At 43.3% G+C, this 22,802-nt stretch overlaps 1 protein-coding gene across 1 annotated transcript in view; it reads right to left on the bottom strand.

Moving 5' to 3' along the window:
• Nucleotides 1-22,802, bottom strand: part of zmat4a (zinc finger, matrin-type 4a) — an 88,600-nt gene that overhangs the window by 45,715 nt on the left and 20,083 nt on the right. Inside the window, exons 2-3 of the mRNA XM_032579172.1 lie at nucleotides 18,141-18,242; nucleotides 1,783-1,872 (exon numbers count right to left, since the gene is read on the bottom strand). Of these exons, the coding sequence (XP_032435063.1) occupies nucleotides 1,783-1,872; nucleotides 18,141-18,242 (192 nt within the window). The remainder of the gene's footprint in view (nucleotides 1-1,782; nucleotides 1,873-18,140; nucleotides 18,243-22,802) is intronic.

The raw sequence follows: 22,802 nt of genomic DNA, 5'->3' as shown, positions 1-22,802 counted from the left end.
ACAGACCTGTGAAGACGCTGTTGCAATAATCAATACGACTGAAGATGAACACATGAATTAGTTTCTCTAGATCTGGCTGGGACATTAGTCCTTTAATCCTGGAAATGTTCTTCAGGTGATAGAAGGCCGACTTTGTAACTGTCTTTATGTGGCTCTGGAGGTTCAGGTCAGAGTCCATCACTACTCCCAGGTTTCGGGCCTGATTGCTGGTTTTCAGTTGTAATAACTGAAGCTGTGCATTGGATCTAGATCTATAACTCTAGATCTATAACTCTAGATCGTTCCCCTTTAGGTCCAAAAATAATAACTTCAGTTTTGTTTCTGTTCAGCTGGAGAAAGTTTTGGCACATCCACACATTTATCTGCTCTAAGCATCTGTTCAGTGATTGGATGGGGTCAAAGGTCAACTGGTGACATCGTAATGTAGAGCTGTGTGTCATCTGCATAGTTATGGTAGCTAATATTATTTCCTGTTATAACCTGAGCTAGTGGGAGCATTCCTCACATAAAACATCTACCGTTCTCCTCTGCATCATATCAGCCAGCTTTGTACCTGGAGCTAATCATTAAATATGAAGAGAATAGCAAACTGTCCATATAAGAAAGGGATAGAGATGAAATAAAAATAAAACATAAACATCGGCATAAAAGGGAGAGATGGAAAATAAAAGAAGTGAAAAGAGAGGGGGGAAAAAGCCAAGGGTGTAAGCAAAAAAGAATAAAGATTTACTGGAAACTCAACAAGGTGATAAAAGTAATTGCAAAAAAATGAAAAAGAAAAATACATGAAGCTGAAGAAAAAATGACACAGCATAACTCACAGTATAAAAAGAAACAGCATAAGAGAGAAACACAGTAGATGAAAAAAAATTGGAGAAACAAATGTAACTGACTTAGAAATGAAACCTAAAAAGGAAAGAATGGGAAGCAAAAATGGCTAACAAAAGAAATGACACAAACAGGAGAGGGAAATAGATGACAAAATGTCAGATAAAGACTTATGACAGTGATCATTAATTGATTAAAACTAGGGTTGAAAAAAAAAAATAAAGCTGATGAAGGAAAACTACCCAGAGGTGGAAGGATGAAGGGGGGAGAAAAGATGTGATTGTAGGAGTGTGACAGAGGGAAGAGAGGGCAGGAGAGGAAATTAGAACGAAGGAAGACAGACAGGCGGAGAAGAGCGGAGCGGAGTGAAGGGATGAATGGAGAGGCGAACAGAAACAACAGCAGAACTGGATGATGAGCAGAGGCAGCAGGAGAGTCAGGAGAGAGCATTAGTGTCCCTTGATGCATCCTTATCTGGATCACAAACTCTGATTTCTCCACTGATAGCTGGCAGCGTCCCGATCACTGCAGCACAAACCTCCGTCTCTTCCCCTGAGCATCATCACTCCGACACTTAGAGTGAAACCCAGAGAGTGCCTTCCATCGTCACGCCAACGTGGAATCTTATCACAGTGACTCTCCATTTTCCCCTAACTGGGACAAACTTGTTCACCAGCAGAACTTTTGTGCTTGCGGACGGTTTGCGGGCCGAATCCCAAACAACGTGTCGGGTTTAAATGAAAGGTTGGCGTCCTCTGCCACCCGTTGCTCACCGGGGTAGAAACCGTTGTCGTTTTTCTGTCTGCTGTTCTGACACATGAGGTGGATAATCAGCGATCACAATGAATGTTTCCCACAGCCCTGACTCCATGTGTGCATGTTGCAAGTGATTACGGAGGCTATGGGGGAAACACAGCTGAAGAAGAAAATAGAGATTTAACAGTAAGGACTCACATTGTCTGTTCTGAGCTTCTTGGCCGGGCAGCCTCCATCCACAGGATGTAGCATGTAATACAGCCGCACTTTGTTGGCGTGTTTCCGACTCTGAAAGGCAGGAAAAATTCTAATTAATATCAGTTAAGTTCAATGTGTGTTACCTTTGCAAGATCACACAAAATGCTGGACTGTCTGATGTCATCACGGGTCAACCCTGAGACATGAAGCGGCCACATCGATGGCAGACACACACCGACACACACCGACAGGCGCAGACTTTCACTTCAACCACGGCCTGAGCTATGAACTAGAGATGCACCGATTCAATATTAATACCTGTATTGGTCCCAATATCGGAAAACATTTTTGGATCGGATATTGGTGACAATGTGCCCATTCCATAAGGGCAGATCTATTCAGTCTAATTCTATGTCTTGTGCTCTAAGCAGTGTCATGCTGTATTACTATAATATTACATTATGTTTGGAAATCCTAATTGCACTTTCTGAACTTCACACTAATGCAGAAAACACCCACACTTCAGTAAAAAACTGAACAGTAGTGTACAGAAAAAAAAAGCTTCTTTCAGTTTGTGCAAAAAGAAAAAAAGTTACTGTAATGAACTTTAAAGGAAACTATTCCACTGCTTCTTTTTAACTCGATAAAAATGTGCATATGGAAAGCTGACACCGTCACTGTGGGAGTTTTGACTCGGCTCTTGTGCCATGGGCGTATTGCCTCCTCCCACTGCGTCATAAAATGCTAAATATCCGCAGTATTATGGCATAATTCTCTGAAAACTAAAAACCAAAACAAAGCCAAGGATCTGCTTTTTTTATTTTTACCTCAGTTTAAATGTTTAAAGATGCTTAGCTATGAAGGCAGCTTGAGCAATACGTAGTGAGATAGTAAACAATTAAAGGAGGCTTTTGTTACTTAAACAGAAAACTTCACAATGTTGACGGCTAGATTATGACTCAAATGATCTGTTCTCATCTAAACGCAATTAAAACTGAAGAAAATACCACATTGCTCTTTTTGCCCTCACAGACAAAAATCTTTCATTTAAAAGGAAACGTCTTTAGTTGTAAGCTTTACTCATTCAGTGTTACAGCTACTCTACCAATTTATATAAAACAAAGATTATTCATTTTTGGGCACTGTAAGAAAATTGCTTAGGTATGACCTGTGTCATATGAAGCAACTTGACTTTTTTTCTGTGATTATCTCCAAATGTCACATCGGCAGTCTAGACAGCAAGCGATTACCACTGCGGCTTTTGAAGAACTGAACTGCACCTGCAAGAAATTTTGTTGTTTTTGGTCAAAGTTGTGCTCAAATAAGAAAAAAAAAAGAAAATCCCAGTCAACCTTTAATATTTTAAAAACAAACTTTAGTCCCATTAATTCCCACAAATCCGTGTTAATTCCTATGGCATGTTTCCTGGAATTTTACCACAAAGATTTTGGCTAGCGTTAGCCCGGTGTGAGCCTAGTAAAGGTCAGCCTGGTTCTTTGTTTTGCTTCGTCCAGAGGATTTAGGCTCTCGTCTACTGAGAGATGATTGCTTCCTGTAGGTGTAAACTCGCTCAAAATTTTTTATCTTACCCAATCGCTCATGTTTGCTCATGACATATGTAAGGCACCAGTTCGACACTATGAAGCTTACCAGAAATCGCCTGCATTGTAAACAACCATCCTCCACTGTGAAGAGACAAGCGCAGAGTTGAACAAGACTGTTGCTTAATTTAATATTTGGAAACACAGACTGAACGGCTTCGTTCACTTCCTCTGCTGACGTCGCTAAAACTACAGGCAGACTACAATTCCCCCCCCAAAAAAGCGACATCATCCTTCACAACTTCCCTTTCCGTTTGCTGATTTGCCCGGTTGAAATTCCACCGGAGGAATTCACTTCAGTGGGAAAAAACCCAGACTGTGGTGTAAGCAAGATCTGAATAGAGCGAAGTGTTTTACGAAGACAATGACCTGGCTAGCGATGTCTCTTATATCAGTTGACACAACCATAGACTGCTGAGAAAAACAAAGAAAACGTGCCCTTATTATTAGGAGTCAAGGTTTATGAAAAGGTCTCTGCATGCGTTCCAGTGATCTGTCCATAATACTGTGCTCATCTGGTTGTACTCCCACCAGTTAATGGCGTAAACATCTGTAAACATGAGACAGATACAGGCTATAATTACGGATAAGAAGTCTGAAAAGTTTTGGAGCAGTTCCTCTTCAGGATTGCTTGAATGTGAGGGTAGTTATTGTGCACGGTGAAGATTATCAGGACCGAAGAAAAAATCCATATCGCATTACTACCACATCAGTGAGCAGATCACAGATAATGTGATTCCAGACAACCCCCTGCTAAGGGGCCGGGCTGTTCGATGCCAAACGACCTGGGCTTGTTTTTTAAACAGACTCATCCCAGTCGGATGTAAAATCCGCTCCTCAGGAGAGCAAATAATCTTTAAAAGCTGCTAAGAGGAGCTCCTGGTCCAAGAACTCAACCCTTGCTGGACATTTCTTCCTGTTCAGTAGCCGCCTGCGCCAATTCCCAGCTGTGAATCTATTCATATAAATCTGAAACCAGATCTATGAAATTTAGAATTTGATTGCTACAACACTGCATCATGACCTAAACTAGATTTAATTTTTGAGGATTAAAGATGTTACTTGTTACCTGTTGAGTCTTTGTACTAGCTTAGCTTACTAAGCTGCTCCTGATTTTACTATCACCTACCAGCTGAGATCATCCTGTGACTGAAACACGTTCAGTCAGATCACATGGAGACCGTTTGTGAAGAACAGTTTTTAGAACTTGCTGCGGATTCTGGATTGGGTTTGGGTCAGGAGTTTGACTGGGCCGTTCCAACACATGAACATGTTTAGCTCTAAGTTGTTCCATTGTAGCCATGGCTTTATGTTTAGGGTGGTTGCCCTGCTGGAAGCCGAGCCTCTGCCTCAGTCTCAAGTCTTTTGCACTCGAACAGGTTTTCTCCAACATTGTTCTGTATTTGACTCTCGTAATGTTCCATTAACTCTGACCATCTTCTTTGTCCCTGTTGAAGAGAAGAACCCCCAGAGAATGATGCTGCCACCACCACATTCGACAGCGGGGATGGTGTGTTCAGCGTTAAATGGGTTTTGCATTTTGCCCAAAAAGTTCAGGTTTGGTCTGGTCTGACCAAATCTCCTTCCACATGTTTGCAGTTAGCCAGAAGCCATGTTGGACTTCTTATGGTTTTCTTTTAACAGTGGCTTTCTTCTGCCCCACCCTTTACAGACCCGGGGGCCATGAAAGTCATCATCAACATCTCTTCCTCATGTGAAAGGGCTCTGAAGCTATAGGATCCAGGGGTTATGATTCTAATCCTGATTCTTTTTTTTCCTTTTCCTGCATGTGTTATTTTTGTTTTTTATTTTGTGCGTAAAGGTACGTGTATTCTTGTTCGACGCGTTCGCTTCTGTAAGGCAGCGTTTCCCAACCCTGGTCCTCCAGGCACACCGCCCTGCACGTTTTAAATGTCTCCCTGCTTTTCTCCGTCTGATTCAGCTGACAAACACTAGTCAATTGAAATCACCTGGGCTGAAGCGAGGAAACACCTGAAGCATGCAGGGCAGTAAGCCTTAAAGACCAGGGCTGGGAAACACTGCTGTGGGGTAAATATGAGTATCTGTACTGAAATACAAAGGATAATAAAAAAAATGTTATCACAAAGAGAAAATAATTCTTCCTTATAACTGACTCTACAGAGTCCGACCAGCAGTGCAAGTAGAAAGTTGCAGCAATAAATCCCAGTAAGGACGTTCATTGTTATTCGATGAGCTCATTTAATGGTGACACTTAGAATGATTCAATGTCCCAGAGGCGGATACATTCCTGTGCGTTAGCTGGACAACATCCAGAGAGTTTTACTGTTATAGTTTTCCTAAATCTCTCTGTATGAGAGATCAGTCTGTTGACAAACTGGGACGGTAGTTTCTAATGTCATTAAAAACAACCATTTACTTTAAAATGCTCTTCCAGCCCAGAACTTGAAGTAATGCAAATTATAAAGACATATTAGAGACCTGGTTAACGTGAACTTAACTTAAACATAGTTGTTATACAGTAATGCCTGATAACTTGTTTATTTCCTGAAACCATCAGTTCCTCTGTATGTTTACCATGTTCCACGGTATTTCCCCCCCCCCCCCCCCCCCCCCCCTGTGTTACAGCACAGCAACAGTTTTCACATGATCCCAAAGTTTTAACGTGACGCTCACAGGAACTGGCTTGTGGGTTTAAATTTGTGCCTCACGTGGCTGGAAGCACATTTGGTGAAGCCGAGGGAGGAGGATTCCTGTATTCACATTAAAGTCCTGTCCGAGATCATAGAAACCTAAGCGTGAGTGGAATGTGAATGTCGAACTCCTTTAATATGACTAGCTTCACGGACGAATTGTCGCTCTTTCACAAAGATTTTTTGGCTGTTTTCCGTCTGCTTACTCATATTTCAAGAGGACAGTACATTTTCACCCTTCTTTCTCCCTTGGTTTTTTTTTTCTTCCCTCAAAAGGCCACCTACCAGCTGATCTCTCAGGTCTCTTCCTGTTAATAACCTCTCCTTCTCTCCAGTGTTTGCACTGTAAGTGCCACTGAATTAGGGTGAACCATACAAAGAGGACCAAGCAGCTCAGCAGTGCTGTTTCTGCTTAAACAGGAAGTGTCAGGCCACTTTTCATTCCAGGCAAAAGGTTCTGGGCCAACTTTATCACCTTCTACTTGTGCTTTTTATCGCTTAGCACACAGACCAATTCCTGAGGAAACCAAGTAAAACCAAAGCAGAATAGCTGAGCGTGTCCTCCACAGATTACTCCTAACAGACCTTCTCTTTGATTTTCGATCGGCACCGTTACGGTTCTGCCTCATTTTGCTCCAGCAGAACTTTTTTTTTCCATCAGCGCTACAAATAGCTAATATTTCCATCCCATTGCCTCTAAAGCAGGGGTCTCAAACTCCAGTCCTCGAGGGCCGCAGTCCTGCAACTTTTAGATGTGCCTCTGCTGCACCACCTGAATAGAATAATTAGGTCATTAAGGCTCTGGAGAACTGATCTACACAAGGAGGAGGTCATTAAGTCATTTCATTCCAGCGTTTTGTACCTGTGGCACATCTAAAAACTGCAGGACTGCGGCCCTCGAGGCCTGGAGTTTGAGACCCCTGCTGTAAAGCAAGTAAAAAATAATAGGAGCAGTTTAAGCATCTGAGTATGCGTATTTTTTATATATTTTAATGAGAGCTTAATGCCGACAGCGTTTCGGAATCACTTGAATCACTTGAACGTGCAGGTTTAAAAATCAGTGGAGACAGAACCGCTTTAGGATGCATCGCCGCCGAGGTTGTCAAAAAGATCCACGTCAACTGTCAGGATCTGTGTTTTTCTGTGTTCATTTAGAGTTTTTTGTGTCCTTAAGTCTCTTCGTTGTCCTGTCCTCCCCTTGATTGTTCCCAGGTGTGTCTCGTTTCTGTGATTACCCTCCCGTGTATTTAACTCCACCTGTGTTCCTTGTTCCTCGTCGGGTCCTCGTCAATTTTTCGTCAATGTTAGCTTCTTCGTCGTTCTGTGTTTCCTTGTGCCTGCTGCTTGTTCCCGGACTTATTTATCATTAAACATCCCTTATTCATCTCATCTGGGTCTACAGCGTCTGCCTCACCACCTCACCCGCACCACTTCATGACAGTAGGACCCGACCATACCGAACGGTGAGGCTCGCTTGGTAATGGACGCAGCTGGAGTGAGGTTCCCTCCCAAAAGGCGGAGCGGACCGAGGCGGAGATCCGGCAGGGAGGAGAGGGAGCTGACTGAAGCCCTCGCCGACCTGCAGCGGGAGCTATTCCGGGGGACAAGACTGGTGTTAGCACCCCCCGGATACGGCCCCCGTAGATTCCTTCGTCCGGGAAGCCAGCGACGTGAGCCGCCGGTGGAGCCGGCCCCTCGTCGCTTTCCGGAGCCGCCACCTCCGCTGCCCGCTCGGAGACAGCGACGTGAGCCGCCGGTGCACCCGGCCCCTCGTCGCTTTCCGGACCCGCAGCCGTTTCCCAGGCTTCGCTGCGGCTCGCCCCCGCAGCCGTTTCCAAGGCTTCGCTGCGGCTCGCCCCCGCAGCCGTTTCCAAGGCTTCGCTGCGGCTCGCCCCCGCAGCCGTTTCCCAGGCTTCGCTGCGGCTCGCCCCCGCAGCCGGTTCCCAGGCTCCGCTCCGGCTCGCCCCCGCAACCGGCCCCGAGGCTCCGCTCCGGCTCGCCCCCGCAACCGGCCCCGAGGCTCCGCTCCGGCTCGCCCCCGCAACCGGCCCCGAGGCTCCGCTCCGGCTCGCCCCCGCAACCGGCCCCGAGGCTCCGCTCCGGCTCACCTCCAGCCGGCGCACCCGAGGCCGAATCAGCCGGCGTTCCAGCCGGCGCACCCGAGGCCGAATCAGCCGGCGTTCCAGCCGGCGCACCCGAGGCCGAATCAGCCGGCGTTCCAGCCGGCGCACCTTCCGAGACTCCCAGTGTTCCTTCCGAGACTCCCAGTGTTCCTTCCGAGACCCAGACCCCCAGCGTTCCTTCCGAGACTCCCTGCGTTCCGACTCAGACTCCCTGCGTTCCTCCAGAGACTCTCTGCGTTCCACCCGAGACCGAGACCCCCAGTGTTCCACCCGAGACCCTGACCTTCTGCGTTCCTCCAGAGACCCTGACCTTCTGCGTTCCTCCAGAGACCCTGACCTTCTGCGTTCCTCCAGAGACCCCCAGTGTTCCTCCAGAGACTCTGACCCCCAGCGTTCCTCCAGAGACCGAGACCCCCAGTGTTCCGACCGAGACCCAGTCCCTATCCGTTCTGACCGAGACCCCCAGTGTTCCACCCGAGACCCCCAGTGTTCCACCCGAGACCGAGACCCCCAGTGTTCCACCTGAGACCGAGACCCCCTGTGCTCCGACCGAGACCCTGCCTCGGGGGGCTCGTCGTCGCCGTCTGTGGGCGGCCCCCGGGACTCATCATCGCCGCCTCCAGCGCCGCGGACGGCCGCCGGACCGCCTCTGTGGTTCCCGCCTCCAGCGCCGCGGACGGCCGCCGGACCGCCTCCGTGGTTCCCGCCTCCAGCGCCGCGGACGGCCGCCGGACCGCCTCTGTGGTTCCCGCCTCCAGCGCCGCGGACGGCCGCCGGACCGCCTCTGTGGTTCCCGCCTCCAGCGCCGCGGTCGACCGCCGGACCACCTCCGTGGTTCCCGCCGCCGCGGACGACCGCCGGACCACCTCCGTGGTTCCCGCCTCCTTTGCCTCCGCCCACCCTGTGGGTAGTTTTTTGTTTCTTTTTGGACTCTTGGCCCTTCCCGTGTTTCCGCCCGCAATGGTGGGTTGTTTTTTGTTATTTTGGACTCTGGCCCGCCGTCCAGCGCCCCTCCGCCCACCCTTGTTGTGTTTTTGTTTTTTGGGCGTCTAGTAGCCGCCCTTGAGGGGGGGGTACTGTCAGGATCTGTGTTTTTCTGTGTTCATTTAGAGTTTTTTGTGTCCTTAAGTCTCTTCGTTGTCCTGTCCTCCCCTTGATTGTTCCCAGGTGTGTCTCGTTTCTGTGATTACCCTCCCGTGTATTTAACTCCACCTGTGTTCCTTGTTCCTCGTCGGGTCCTCGTCAATTTTTCGTCAATGTTAGCTTCTTCGTCGTTCTGTGTTTCCTTGTGCCTGCTGCTTGTTCCCGGACTTATTTATCATTAAACATCCCTTATTCATCTCATCTGGGTCTACAGCGTCTGCCTCACCACCTCACCCGCACCACTTCATGACATCAACATAACCGACCGCTAACAGAGACTCTTAGCTCCTCCCCTCTGCTGGTGCAGGTTTACCTGATGGCTGAGAATCAGAAACGGGAGCTGCTGCTAGTTGTTTAAAACTCTTGCAACATGGCAGTGTTGCCATTGACTACCCCTTGTGACAATCAGAGGTATTTCTAAAAGTGTTTTTTTCCAGGGTGTGGATGAACACGAACAGCTGAAGGAAGGCAATAAGCAGCTAGCTACGCCACGCAACTCTGTGTTTCCATTAGACATAAAACGGCAAAAATTTAAACTACGACAATAAATTGCATGTGGATTCTGAGCTTCCTGACCAACCGACAGCAGAGAGTTAGGGTGGGAAAACATACATCCACTGCCCTCAGCCTTAGTACTGGCTCTCCACAGGGCTGTGTGCTGAGCCCCCTGCTCTATTGTCTGTACACATACGACTGCACCTCTGCCCACCACAGCAACACCATCATCAAGTTTGCTGATGACACCACAGTGGTGGGGCTCATCTCAGGAGGCGACGAGTCCGCCTACAGGGGTGAGGTGGAGCGGCTGTTGCAGTGGTGCAGGGAGAACAATCTGCTCCTCAACAACTCAAAGACAAAAGAACTCATAATAGATTACAGGAGGAATAAAACGGACATTACACCACTAACCATTGGGGGTAAATGTGTGGAGAGGGTAGCTGATTTCCGTTTCCTGGGGGTCCACATTGAGCAGGGCCTCACATGGAACATGAACACCTTCGAGCTGATAAAAAAGGCCCAGCAAAGACTGTACTTCCTGAGGGTTCTCAGGAGGAACAACATCAAGGAGAAGCTGCTGGTGTCCTTCTACAAGTGCTCCATAGAGAGCATACTGACCTACTGTATCTGGGTATGGTTTAACAGCAGCACTACGGCTCAAAGGAAAGCTCTCCAAAGGGTTGTGAATACAGCCCAAAAAATCACTGGCTGCCCTCTCCCCTCACTGGAGGACCTGCACAGCGACCGCTGTCTAAGAAAAGCACAACACATCACAAAGGACACTTCTCACCCCGGACATTCTCTGTTCACACTGCTGCCTTCAGGCAGAAGATACAGAGCAACCAGAACAAGAACCAACCGTCTCAGAGACAGTTTTTACCCGATAGCAATAACAAAACTAAATGCAATCAAAAACAACCATTAATCATCATAAATGATGTATGTGAGAATGTGGCTGTTCTTATTTATTAGTTTTTGGGGTTTTTTGTTTATTTTTTTTTGCCAGCTGTTTGTTGATTCTTGCGTTGTGTGTGAATTGTGAGACAGTTATTTTTTGTTTTTAAGCATATGCACTGACTGATGGCACCTTTTGAATTTCGTTGTCCTTGTGACAATGACAATAAAGATTTATCTTATCTTAAATTCACTTAATGGAAATGCTATCATATCATCTATCATTTATTGTGAAAAATTAAAGTTCATAATAAGAATTTTGATTTATCGTCACAAATTTCACTTAATGTAAAAATAAACTGACTAAAATTGTTTTCACTATTCCTCATTTTTCCCCATGAGAGCATCAAAAAAATAACAGTAAATCCAAACATATGAATAATGTCTCTACGTGCAGCTTAGTGATACCACACTTCTGTAAGTATGTGGCGTTACAGAAGGATCACAAACTTGGCACCTTTAAATGCTGAGCCATAAAAAAAGAAGTAATCATTAGCATTAGCATTAGCATAATTTTTATCGTTATCAGAAGAGCAGTACAAAATATTGGGATAATCCCAGTCCTTATCGTCCACTCCTATGTGGAGCAAAGGACAAATTCAAAATTAAGTTTTGTATGAAAACAATATTATAAGTACTCAAACACAATAATGTTAGTTATTCTTTTAATTGGCAGCGTATGACAGTGTAACTGCTGCGGTTATAAAGTCATCCTTACGATTTTTTAGCCAACTTGCTGACCTCCAGACTTCCTAAATGCCATGCTGTTAAGTGAATACTATATTTTAAACCGATGCCATTTCTATAAATGCTCGGCTCATCTGTGCCATTTAAATTTGACCTTTCTCAAACTTACTCTCTGGTGAACTGTCTTTGGCACCACAGCTCTATATTCAGCTGAGCCAGTCAAATTAGAACTTTTCAAAATAATGCAGCAAAACCCCAGCGAATCAAGCCTCGCAGCTTTGGCATCGCTGAGGCCTCAAGGGAACCATATGCCCGTTTTCCATAAGATGAAAGACCTACTGGAATCCCAGTAGGTTCATGTTGTAGCGCTAGCTCATATTATGTGACACACTGAGGTCTCACAGTAATCAAAAGCAGCCGCAGCTGCTGGAGTCGGGGGAACAGGTGAGTGATGAGACGCCCACCAGGGTATCAAAACTATATTAGCCGAAACAGACAGATATTATCTCCTTCGCTCTTCTTCTGATCCCATTTTTCTGGAATATTTCTACTGAATGTAAAAGCAACAACATTCCGGTACAGGGTTCAGCAATGGCTTCCGTAGAGACGGAGAGAAGAGACGTTGTTCATGACACCAAGCATAATCATGGAGTTTAGGGTTTATTTTACCAGGGTTTTAGCACTTTATTCAAAATACAATTTCTTCTGGATGTAAGAACAAATTGTGTTGCCAGTCTTACTGTTACCCTGGAAAGGTACTGGAGAGGTTTCACAATGAGGTTCACAGATGGCCACTAACCTCTCTTCTTCTACTGCTGCTTTCAGTATGTTTAAACACACATTGCTGTCAAACTGGATTTTAAAGTTTAGCTGATGAGAACTGCCTTAATTTTGACTTCAGGGATCTTCCTGTTAATTACTGCAACTAGGAATTTTGAGACTTTTTTTTTTTTTTACTTCAAACATACAGTAGAAACCTATAAGAATGCTTTTGCTTGTTTCCACCCTGTTTACAGTGACAAATCTTAAACAGAAGCAGTCCAACTCCCTACGCTGTGCTATTTTACGAGATCCTGTGGCAACACTGTGGCACTAGGAAAATCAGCTAGTTGGTGCTGATTTAAAAATACATATTGCTCTTTCCCCTTTAACAAAACAAGCCAGAAATTAAACCCACTCTTCATGTTGTCCTAAATGGACTGAAGTACAAAGGTGTGTTGAAGTTGACTTCTCAAAGTCAGGCCTCTGAACTGCCAAGCGGGGAAACGGCGTCTCCACAATGGTCAACTTATGTGAAAGTGAAACCGTTTTACTGTTTAAGGGATCTGATGAAACAGTGATAAATGGGCTCTGCGACCAGGCAACCAGTTTAGGGAGAAAACCCATCATGAATGCTGCGAGGCAACATTTAATGCACATCAATTCTCGTCAATAACACACATTGGATGCATCCGAATTAGCTGAGACAGAATTGATTTTTGGCTTTGGAAAGTCATGGAATGGTTAGTGGGCAGAGACTCATCACCACTTGTTTTTTCTACTCTGTACCCAAAATGCAGCTGGATATACAAATGGTAGAGGATTCTGCTGAAAGTAATATTAACATTAAGTCTGACAACCTGACTTAAACAGGTCTCAAACATAAATAGAACATGCAGACCTTCAGTCACTGCTGTTATCCCACAGCTGTTTCACCAGATGCAGGACAAAAAGCCAGATTTCCAAGCCTGTGAATATCGACAAATCCCAGCAGTTAAAAGCTGTAACAGGCAGTGGTGATCACGTTTCTGTGTCAGAAACTGCTGTTAGCAAATCATTTAGGGTAGGGGGTTTGGTGGTGGGAACAATTTGGGTGGCAATGATTTCAATTGGAACTTGAATTGCACAAGCGTGACGTCACACCTTTACAAGAAAAGACAGTGATTGACTCAATCTGTATCCATATAAAAAAGCATACACGGTGCAAAGGTACATTTTTTTCACCATTGGTCACTCTGGCTCGTTATTATGCAGGTTTGTGTAACCCTAAATCTGGCTACAGAGTTACAAAAGTTCCACTTTTCATGCAATGAATTGAGCTAAACAAACTTCCCTCTGCCAAGAGCTATTGTAGAATTGTAATATTACACAATTGTTCTACCATTTAATGTTCTGTCAGTCACCTGACAGATTAAATTCATGGCTCAGGCCTCTTCAAACATCTTTATTCTGACACAACGCAACCTATGCTGCAGCAAAACAACTTCTTTTTTTCTTTTACTATGAATCCAACATCACATTTCAACAATACAGCAGCTCAATCAAGCAATTTTTGTGTGAACGTGTATCAGCACAAGCATTCAACCCCTAAAAACCTCAGTCCGGGCACTGGTGGAGTAAATACAAAAGTCAAATATATTGCAGCCCACTTTTTCATCTGCCAATTAACTGAGACAAGAGCTCTACAGTGAGCAGCACAGAGGAAAAAACACAACAAATGGTTAGAAGGAAAGTTCTTTTCAAATGCTTTCAAGATAATGGAAACCCATTAGTGAAGATACAAAGTGGACAAAGGGCAAAGAAAATCAAATGGATGATGTTCTCCACAATGCCAAAAATGTTTAAGAACTTAGTCAGACAGAATAAATAAAGATATTATAGATTTGTATTGTAGTCAAGACCACTGAGTCCAAGTCTAAGTCAAGACCAGAGTGTTTCAAGCTAGATTATCCATAGCGGAAAAAACTCTTCACATTATTTCTTAACCCACCCGCAGTCTTAGTGCGACGCTCAGGAGGAGCGTGGCAGATGTCACGGTTGGACAGAGGGAAAGCCAGAAGCGCACAAGGGGTCAGTGCGACCCTGCCTGACAAGGCGCCCAAACGATACCATCTCTTAAGGCAGGGGAAGGGTTACCATTTATCCATTTAAAAATGTATACTTACTTTAAAAAGACTTCAAAAGCCACCTAAAAAAAGCCTGGTAGTGTTACATGTACGTAGACTGTCAGCATACTAGCAATGCCTGGACAGGAAACATTCTCTGCTGGCTTACCACTCCAGTTTTCCTTCAGACGAGGACGCCATAGTGAGAAAGAAAAGAAAAGCTCCCTTGCTAGCACCCATGAGCCAGTGCAGTGCTCATCCTGTCCGATCCACACGCAAAGAGACGGATGCATAACTTGCCATCCTTTGAACTGTGAGGCAGAATCTGCTCTGATCACCTCAACACGGGGAATTTCAGCTCTGATGTGGTTGAGAGGGTTCAAGATCAATTACTTTTTCCAGTTGATTGTCAAATGCTGCTTTGAGTTTAAAATTCAAAGATATTCTGACTATATCTTCACAGCAGCATGTGTCTGTAAAGAATATTTCATCTGAAGAGCAGAGAGCAACACCCGAGGCGACCAAACTGTTGATTGAAAGGCATTCTTGGCATTTATCCAGATTTTCCACAACGTCATGACCTGAACGTCCTCTGGAGAGAAAGCTGCCTCATCTCACCTGCGTCTTGGCAGCTCTTTGATATAAATTTTTGTTGTCGAAGGAGATAAAGGCTGCGTGCAAGATCAGACGGTCCATTTAAATCTGCGATCACACTGAAACATCTAGACATGCCACTCTGAACAGGGTTTCAGCTACACAGACTGGAAAACTACAAAGAAGACTGGCACTATAGGGACAGAGGTATGCTTCATCCATCGCCTTTACTCTTGACTATCACTGATGAAACGAGAGACAAACTCAACACATATTTTACCAAAACTCTTCTCAGTATGTTCTCTAAAACATAAAAAATGGTTTTGAAATTATTTAGCGCTATGCATCGTAATCGTGCTCTGAAAATAAAAAAACTCACCCATTAGAACCTGAAAAGTATTCCTGCAGACTTCAATGCCTCCAATTATACAACTAGTCCAGGCGTGTTTTCTTTTCACCAGAATATTTCTTCAACGTAAGGACGATACATCTGTTAGCCACAAGATGTCCAAACATTCTCATGTCCTGCCAATTTCTTTCTGATTCATCTGAACGTTGCAAATAAACTCCGGCGAAAGTTTGCGGCTGAACGACAGCGTCCCGAATCTTCTTCAAATGTTGCTGCGGCCACAGCGTCTGACATGTTGCGTTCCAGCTTTTCCACTTTTGAGTCCAAAGCATTCGTCATCATCTTCAGCTTCAGCTCACTTCTAAATGGAAACTCAGAATAAAGTAACCATGCGTTCCTTTTAAATGTATTGGCTGAAATCAATAAGAAAAGTGTGTGACTGGCCAATAAAAGCTGGTATGTTAATCAGCTGCGGGCCCAAAGAATAGAAACTCAATTGGCTGCTGGCTCCAGTTTACTGTGTGAACAAGCTGAATTCAAGCACAAAGTTGACCATTTTAAAACTTTTCAAACGGCTATTTAAAGCAAAGGGCAGATTGTTCATGACTAGTTTATTTTGTAAAAAAACAACAGAAATGGCTATTTTCTCAGAATTTGGTGGTTTCTATATTTTTTCTCTGCGTTTTGATGACTTGTTCCTGGTTCTGTTCTAGCATGTCACAAATGTGCACACATTCACACATTGACGTGTAGTAAGGAAAGCTGGAACGAAGCCTGCAACTTTTCGGATTGTAAGACAGTTATCCCTGTGAGCAACTGAGGCTCAGAAAATGGAGTAGCTTTCACAGTCGGTCCTGTTTTGTAAATGGGGTTTTATAATTTGGTTCTCCTGTCGTCACTATGACGCATCAGACCCTTACTGCTCTAAAAGAACAACCAAAACACGTTGCATCTCCAGGAGGCTACAGCCTCAGTGCTGTACTCAGCATTCATCACACAAGAACAAAATTAATATTTGATTTGCATCGGTGCGGCCAAGTTTTTGTGCCTCGTAGCAATGTTCTGAGGAAATGAAAAGCCTTCCACACACACAAGGTTTGCCCTGTTAGGACTTTTAGAATAAAATTTAAAAAGAAAAAGTTAACTCACAAAGTTGTGCAAACTTTTGAAATGCCCAAAAAAGGCCATGGCTCTCTATTTAGCAAGAACCAGCATAACATTATCGGACAGACAGGAAGTTTTCAAACAGTTTTCTTCCTGCCAGGTCAGTTCTGTTCGCGTGGCTCTTTCCACGTCGTGCTAGCGCAGCTGTCCAGCTGCTGCAGGCCTGCAGTCACACCCGCAGCTCTCCTGGCCTGCCGTGATGGTCGGCGAGAGGCAACATCTGCACTACTGCAGCGGTTCGCATTCCGACAAGAAACACGCAGAGAGGAAGCAACCAAAGCAGCAGCTTTACTGCACAGTCAGAGGCTGTGCAGGAAAGAGACTCGTTCCATGCCAGGGTTGATGACAGATGCAAAAATGTGGTTCATGCAATTAAAAGGATTTTTTAAATAGAATTTTGTGGGACTGTTAGGTTTTATTTATTGCTAGGAGCTTGACAAGAAGAACAGAAGAGAGAGAAGAAGAAGACATGCAGTAAATAGCCCAGGATCGGGAATCGTACCCAGGATAGCTGCACTGAGCGCTATATCCTAAAATATGGTGCGCCTGCTCTACCACTGAGCCTTGTGGTGCACGCAGTTTACTAATAATGTTGCTTTTAATGTTGTTTTCTATGGAACACGCTTATTATGTAAATTACTCATACAGCTTAATGGTAGAAAAGCCATTATGAAGGGACATACAGGTAGACATAAAACCACTGTAATGGGTCAGACAGGAATAAAACTAATTTTATGGCAGCAACACCATAAATGTTGACAATTAATGTCACCAAAAGTTCTGAAAGCACAAGCATCTCACTTTTTAGGACTTTAAATGCTTATTTTAGATTGTTTTGTGCTCTAGTGACATTTTAATGAATAATATGTAGACAGGGAATAAATAGGAGAGAGAAGGTGATTTTATAAGATTTTCTATAGCATAATATCTTAGTACACTTGACATGAGACCAAACTAACTTACAAATAATTTTTCAGCAAGATATTGGCAGTTGCTTTAAGTCAATAATTCCTTAATGTTGATTAAAATACATGTTCTTTTGGAAGACTATTTAACTTAGAACATGGGAAAATGTCTTGTAATATGTGAAATAATCTTTTTTACCAATATTAACAAATTATTTACTTAAAACAAGCTCTTATATCTTGCTGGAAAGTTACCTGTAGGTTAGTTTTGACTTATTTCAAGTGAACTAAGATAGTTGCACTAGAAACAAAACCAAAAACACTTGGTAAGATTTAGGGCTTTTGCAGTGAATTCAAAGTCCAAATAAGCAGAAGCTGTAAAATATGGCTGTCTCACAAAACGGTGGACCTTGGCTGTGCTAACTTCACTCTGAGCTACAGAAACACAAGGAGTGCATTGGTAAAAAAAAGTAAATAAATAAATAAACCTTCAACAACCAGAAACGTGACTGATCAATACAATCGATTTATCACCCAGCCCTACAATGTAGCGTAAAAAACTTTTAAGAATTTCAGACCCTTATGTGCAGCAGTTACTACTTAGTAACAAAATTGGCATCAAAGAGGGAGCTAAAAAGTCAAAGGTGGGTGTGTTTCCTGCCAGCTGCAGGGTTCAGGTGGATAGATCAGCCCGGTCTCTCTGGAGGCAGGAGCACAACAACATGATCCTGAGAATTAATTATCCCCACAACAGCAGTGAAGTGTAACAGACTGGGATGATGTAATCTTGGAGGCCATCTTCACCTCATAATGGGCCACCCTCTGGGACTCGGAGATGAGCTGAGCGCTGCACACTTTGCAGTAGCTGTCTGTGAATAGCCCTTGGTCCACCTCTGTAGACTTCATCTGGAAAGAAAGACAAACGCAGGAATGGAGATCAGAACCACAGTTAACATATTAATTCCTCTGCAGTGTACAGTCAAGAGTTTCAATCTCACTTCAGTAGTTATGGAAGTCAAATAAGAAAAGTTGATCTCTCTAAATCACAAAGCTTCATGGCATTATGTGTTTGCTGTTCCAGGTATGTTTTTCCTTAAACTTTTGGAAGTGCATTCACCAAACTACTTGAGGAGATTTTCTGCAGATGCTTGAATCGGTCATGAAGATGACAGGACACACCAGTGTCATCTTCATGACCAGTGGCAGAATGAATGTTTTTATAGTATCAAATTCTGCTATGGCATCAAAGTGTTTTGCTAGATAAAATTTGTCTTGTTTTGCTTTGACTTATTTTTTTTTCCTACCTGTGTTTCAGGAAGATTTTGTTTAGCCAATTAAGGATCATTCTCAGACGTCTAACAGCACAGAAGTACTTTTTTTCATATAGGTATACCACTTCATACCAAATACTGAGCATGTTTCAAGAAAAGCCATTTGATTGTGTCATCACAGTAATGAGGCCTTCAGTTTTAATCCTTAAGGAACTGAGACAAACAAAGTGAGAAGCAATGCAACATAAAAACAGTGATTGTATCTCATACTTTTGTTGTCCCTCATTAAAATCTGATTACCTCAACCATTTCAGTTCAGTTCAGTTCAAAACCACTTTTATTAACCCCAAGAAGGAAGTTAAATGCTGAATCCTTCTTTGCATCGTCACCTCCAGAGGTTCACCAGTCGTCCTCAGAACAGACCCGACTTTCTTTATCAGGTTGAGTCTTTTTACGTTCATTTCCGATGCCGCTGCTCCAAAACAATGACCTCTCCACAGCAGACTTGCATTTTGCTGTCCGGTCTGTTGTCCATGTGAACAACAAAATATTTAAATACCTCCACTACTTCTTCCATAATGGAAAAAATGTTTTACCTCAGGTTGTTTTTCTTAAAATTTGGAATCGTCTCTTTTGTTTTGATGACAACAGTCTGTTTTGTGCTAGAAGTCTGAAGTGTACAGAGTGAAAAGCAATAGTGAGAGTACAGAGCCCTGTGGTGCTCACCACCTGGTTAGACGCACAGTCCTTCAGGCTCACAAACCGTGGGCTGTTCATGTGGAAGTCATAGATCCAGGTGAGTGCTGAGGCCTCCGCCTGTGTCTACTGGAGTTTCCCACAAAGCAAATCAGGCTGAATTTCATTAAATGCACTGGAGAAATCAAAGAACATTATCCTCACAGGGCTGCCTGCTTTGTCCAGATGACAGTGGGTTTGTTGAAGCAGGTGTATGATGGCGTCTTCAATCCCAACTCCACAGTGCTAAGCAGACTGCAGGGGGTCCTGATATGCGTTTGTTTGCCTTCTCAGGTAAACCGACGCCATCACATCTCATACTTCCATTGTCCCTAATCAATATTTTATCACCTGAAGCATTTAGCGTCAGGACTAGATGCTGAGCAGCCTTGGAAAGCACTCGGCCAGAAAAACCATCCTGTGCCAAACATCCTATTTCGGACTCAACACTTAACATCTATTTCACAATGATAAATAAATTACTACAGCAGATCGGGCTGGCAGGTTTTCCTGGAAATCCATTAAAATATACGATGGAACTTTGGTCTAAGCGTTACACATAAATATAAGGGGCACCACAGAGCGTTCAGCTTTACAGCTGGGCCCTCTCTTATTGCAATTACTAATTCAGTCCGGCTTCTATCAGGGGCTCACATTTCATATTTGGATGCAGTCAGGCTGAACCCAATCACCATCTCTGTGCATGTCTTCATTATGAGAAGCAGGAGACATGAGAACTGACTATATGTATTTTGAAGCAAACTTTCATTGACTTCTTTGAATGCAAATAAGACCAGCAAGCAAATTGTGTTCTTTGTGTTAAGTTGTCCTCCAGTTTCTATAAAGGGTGTAACAAATTTAGGATGGAAAAATAAATTCTTGTAAAAACCCAGGCTAAGCCTGCTCCCCCACCAGGCTTAGCATTGTTTGTTCATTATAAGTGTTTTTTATGCACCAGTAACAATGTTGGGGGTTAAAGAGTCTCTTCAGTAAAACGGTTGACCCTTTGGTCTTTCTAATGTAAAAGTCAAAACTTGTTGCTGTCCAGCAATTAGTTATTTATGGCTAAATAAATGTAAGATATTAATATGAGCTCTGCGCATGAAGGTGTGTCCTTTGCTTACACCCCATTGCTGCTTGAGTCTCTTATTTTGAAATAAGACATCAGGTTCCCCCAGTACTTTCTAAGCCTGGTGGGCCGCCAGGTTTTTCCTGCTCCCCCACCAGGCTTAGTGTTGTTTGTTTACTATATGTTTTTTTATGTCTTTTTTTATTCACTGAAACTCTGTAACCACGACAAGTAAAGATGGCTTGTCTTTACCGGTCTACACACTAACAACTTCAGTAAACAGTGACAAGACACGTATAAAGAATCAAAAAGTTTTAATTCATACTTTAATTAGTATGAAACAACTGAAGTGCAAAAAATTTATGTTTTATGCTTGCCTTTTTTAGTTCCTTGTAGTTGGTGTTGTATTGTTAATAATGTCTTCCGAAAACACATAATTACCTAGTCAAATTAAAAAAATTCCTGTCAACTTTAAGCATTTTTTAACTCAGAAACACAGCGGGCCTCTGGATGACTGACCCAGCTCCCCTTTCACCAGGCTTAGCAAAACGTCTGGAGGAAACCTTGAGAAAGGAAGGAGTCATTTATTTACCCTGTTGTGTTGACAGAGGCAATTAATAAAAGCTGTTCCTCAGGCTGGCTGACAATTACTCACAGAAATATGAAACATTTTAAAAACGTGTTCATTTTTAATTATAGGTACTTGGTTGGAAAAGAAACAGTGACAGAGTGACAAATTATTTGTAAGCACTATGAGAACTGCTAATTGTGAGCTACCAACCACATCAAAATTAGCATCTGCTTCAGTGCTTCTTAAACTGGTTTAGGATATTCTCAATTTTCACAGTGAGAACCTATAAAATGCCTTGCTACTATCAAAGTATTGCCAAGATTGGCGTGATTGGTAAAAGCAAAAGGAACCTTCACAAAAATTGTATTGTTGCAAAACATACTGTACTTCAAAACCGCTGAATGTTCCAGTTAGTGTTATTAGAGACTTATTTAGCTATAACTGGCAAGGTCAGGGCCACAAATCCATATAGGATTTCTGAAAAAGGAGTCATGACAATGATCAATACAGTTGAGTACCAAAAATATATGGAAATACCAAACAGTTTTTCCCATTCAAACAAGCTACTGCTCAGTAGCAATGGCTTCCCTGCACTAGACTCCACTGCTGAAGAAAAAGCACATTGAGCCTTATTTAAAGTTGACTGCAAACATTTTGGACTATCCTGTCTAAATGTTGGGAACATACAATTTGGTAAGCCAATCCCAAATCAGGACTCTTTGGGTGTCATTGGACACATCATGTTTGGAGGAAAAATGGAAGCCGAATAAACCTGGAGGAAGGATGAAGGGGGAGATGTGCTTTCTTCACGAGAGTCTGAACAAATGTGGAAATCCAAGCAAGATAATAGTTAACAGCAAAGAAACTCTTAATTGGTTTTCAGAGTGCATAGAATGAAACCCCAGAACCTTTGAAGATAGCTTGGAAGAATGGGTCAAAATTACATCTGACTAGTTTCTCTTTGATGATTTTCTTACAAATAAAGCAGTTTCCACAAAGTCTTTACTACATTTCCTTTGGTATGTTCAATACTTATTCCTGTTCCATTCCACTTCTGTACCAATAACTACATTAGTGAACTAATTTGCTTTGAATTCTTTGTATCTGTGGAGTTGTTGTTGACATGTCGTGTAAATCATTGGGTCCTGTAGGACATACTAAAACTGAGAAAACTGTTGACATATTCAATGCTCATTTTACAAGCTGTAGGTCATTAGGAATATTACAAAGTGTCAAAACCAGGAGCCAGTCATCATATGCAGAATTAGTCTGATAGAAAATTAAAAAAGAAAATCCCAAAACTTAAACTTTGGTTGTGATGATATATCAACATGCCATTGCAGGCATGTAAAGCCCATGATGAGTTTTGTGACCCTTTGGTTTTTCTAATGTAAAGTATGACTGTTCTATTAAGTTACACAAAGGGTCTGGATTATCTCACTTTTTGCCAAATCCCCTACGGGACAATGAGGAAAATATTTGCAATTTTTTTTGCAACTGAGGGTTGTTAACTTTTTCTGTCACCCAGTTCTTTTGTTTCCAGCCCAAGAAAAGGAGCTGGAGTCAGTTTTAGTTTTCACAAGCCGAAGTCTAATTGATTTTTGACGACATATAGAGTTGTACAGCGCTGGACTCCTTCATGCAGTATGAATGAACACCACAGAAAGAACAAAGTAATCAGAGTACATTACATATTTATCTTCTTGGGCACGCACGCCCCGGACAATAGGCTGGGCTTTGGCACGCACCGCAGTCTACTTGGTCATATGCTGATACCGTGGGCAGGCCAGCATCTGCACATGCCAAGTCGTTGGAATGTG

This window comes from Xiphophorus hellerii, chromosome 12, assembly GCF_003331165.1.
Source record: "Xiphophorus hellerii strain 12219 chromosome 12, Xiphophorus_hellerii-4.1, whole genome shotgun sequence".
In the NCBI taxonomy this organism is placed as follows: Eukaryota; Metazoa; Chordata; class Actinopteri; order Cyprinodontiformes; family Poeciliidae; genus Xiphophorus; species Xiphophorus hellerii.
Note: the sequence above shows the minus strand (reverse complement) of the source record. Positions and strands in the feature narration are given on the sequence as shown.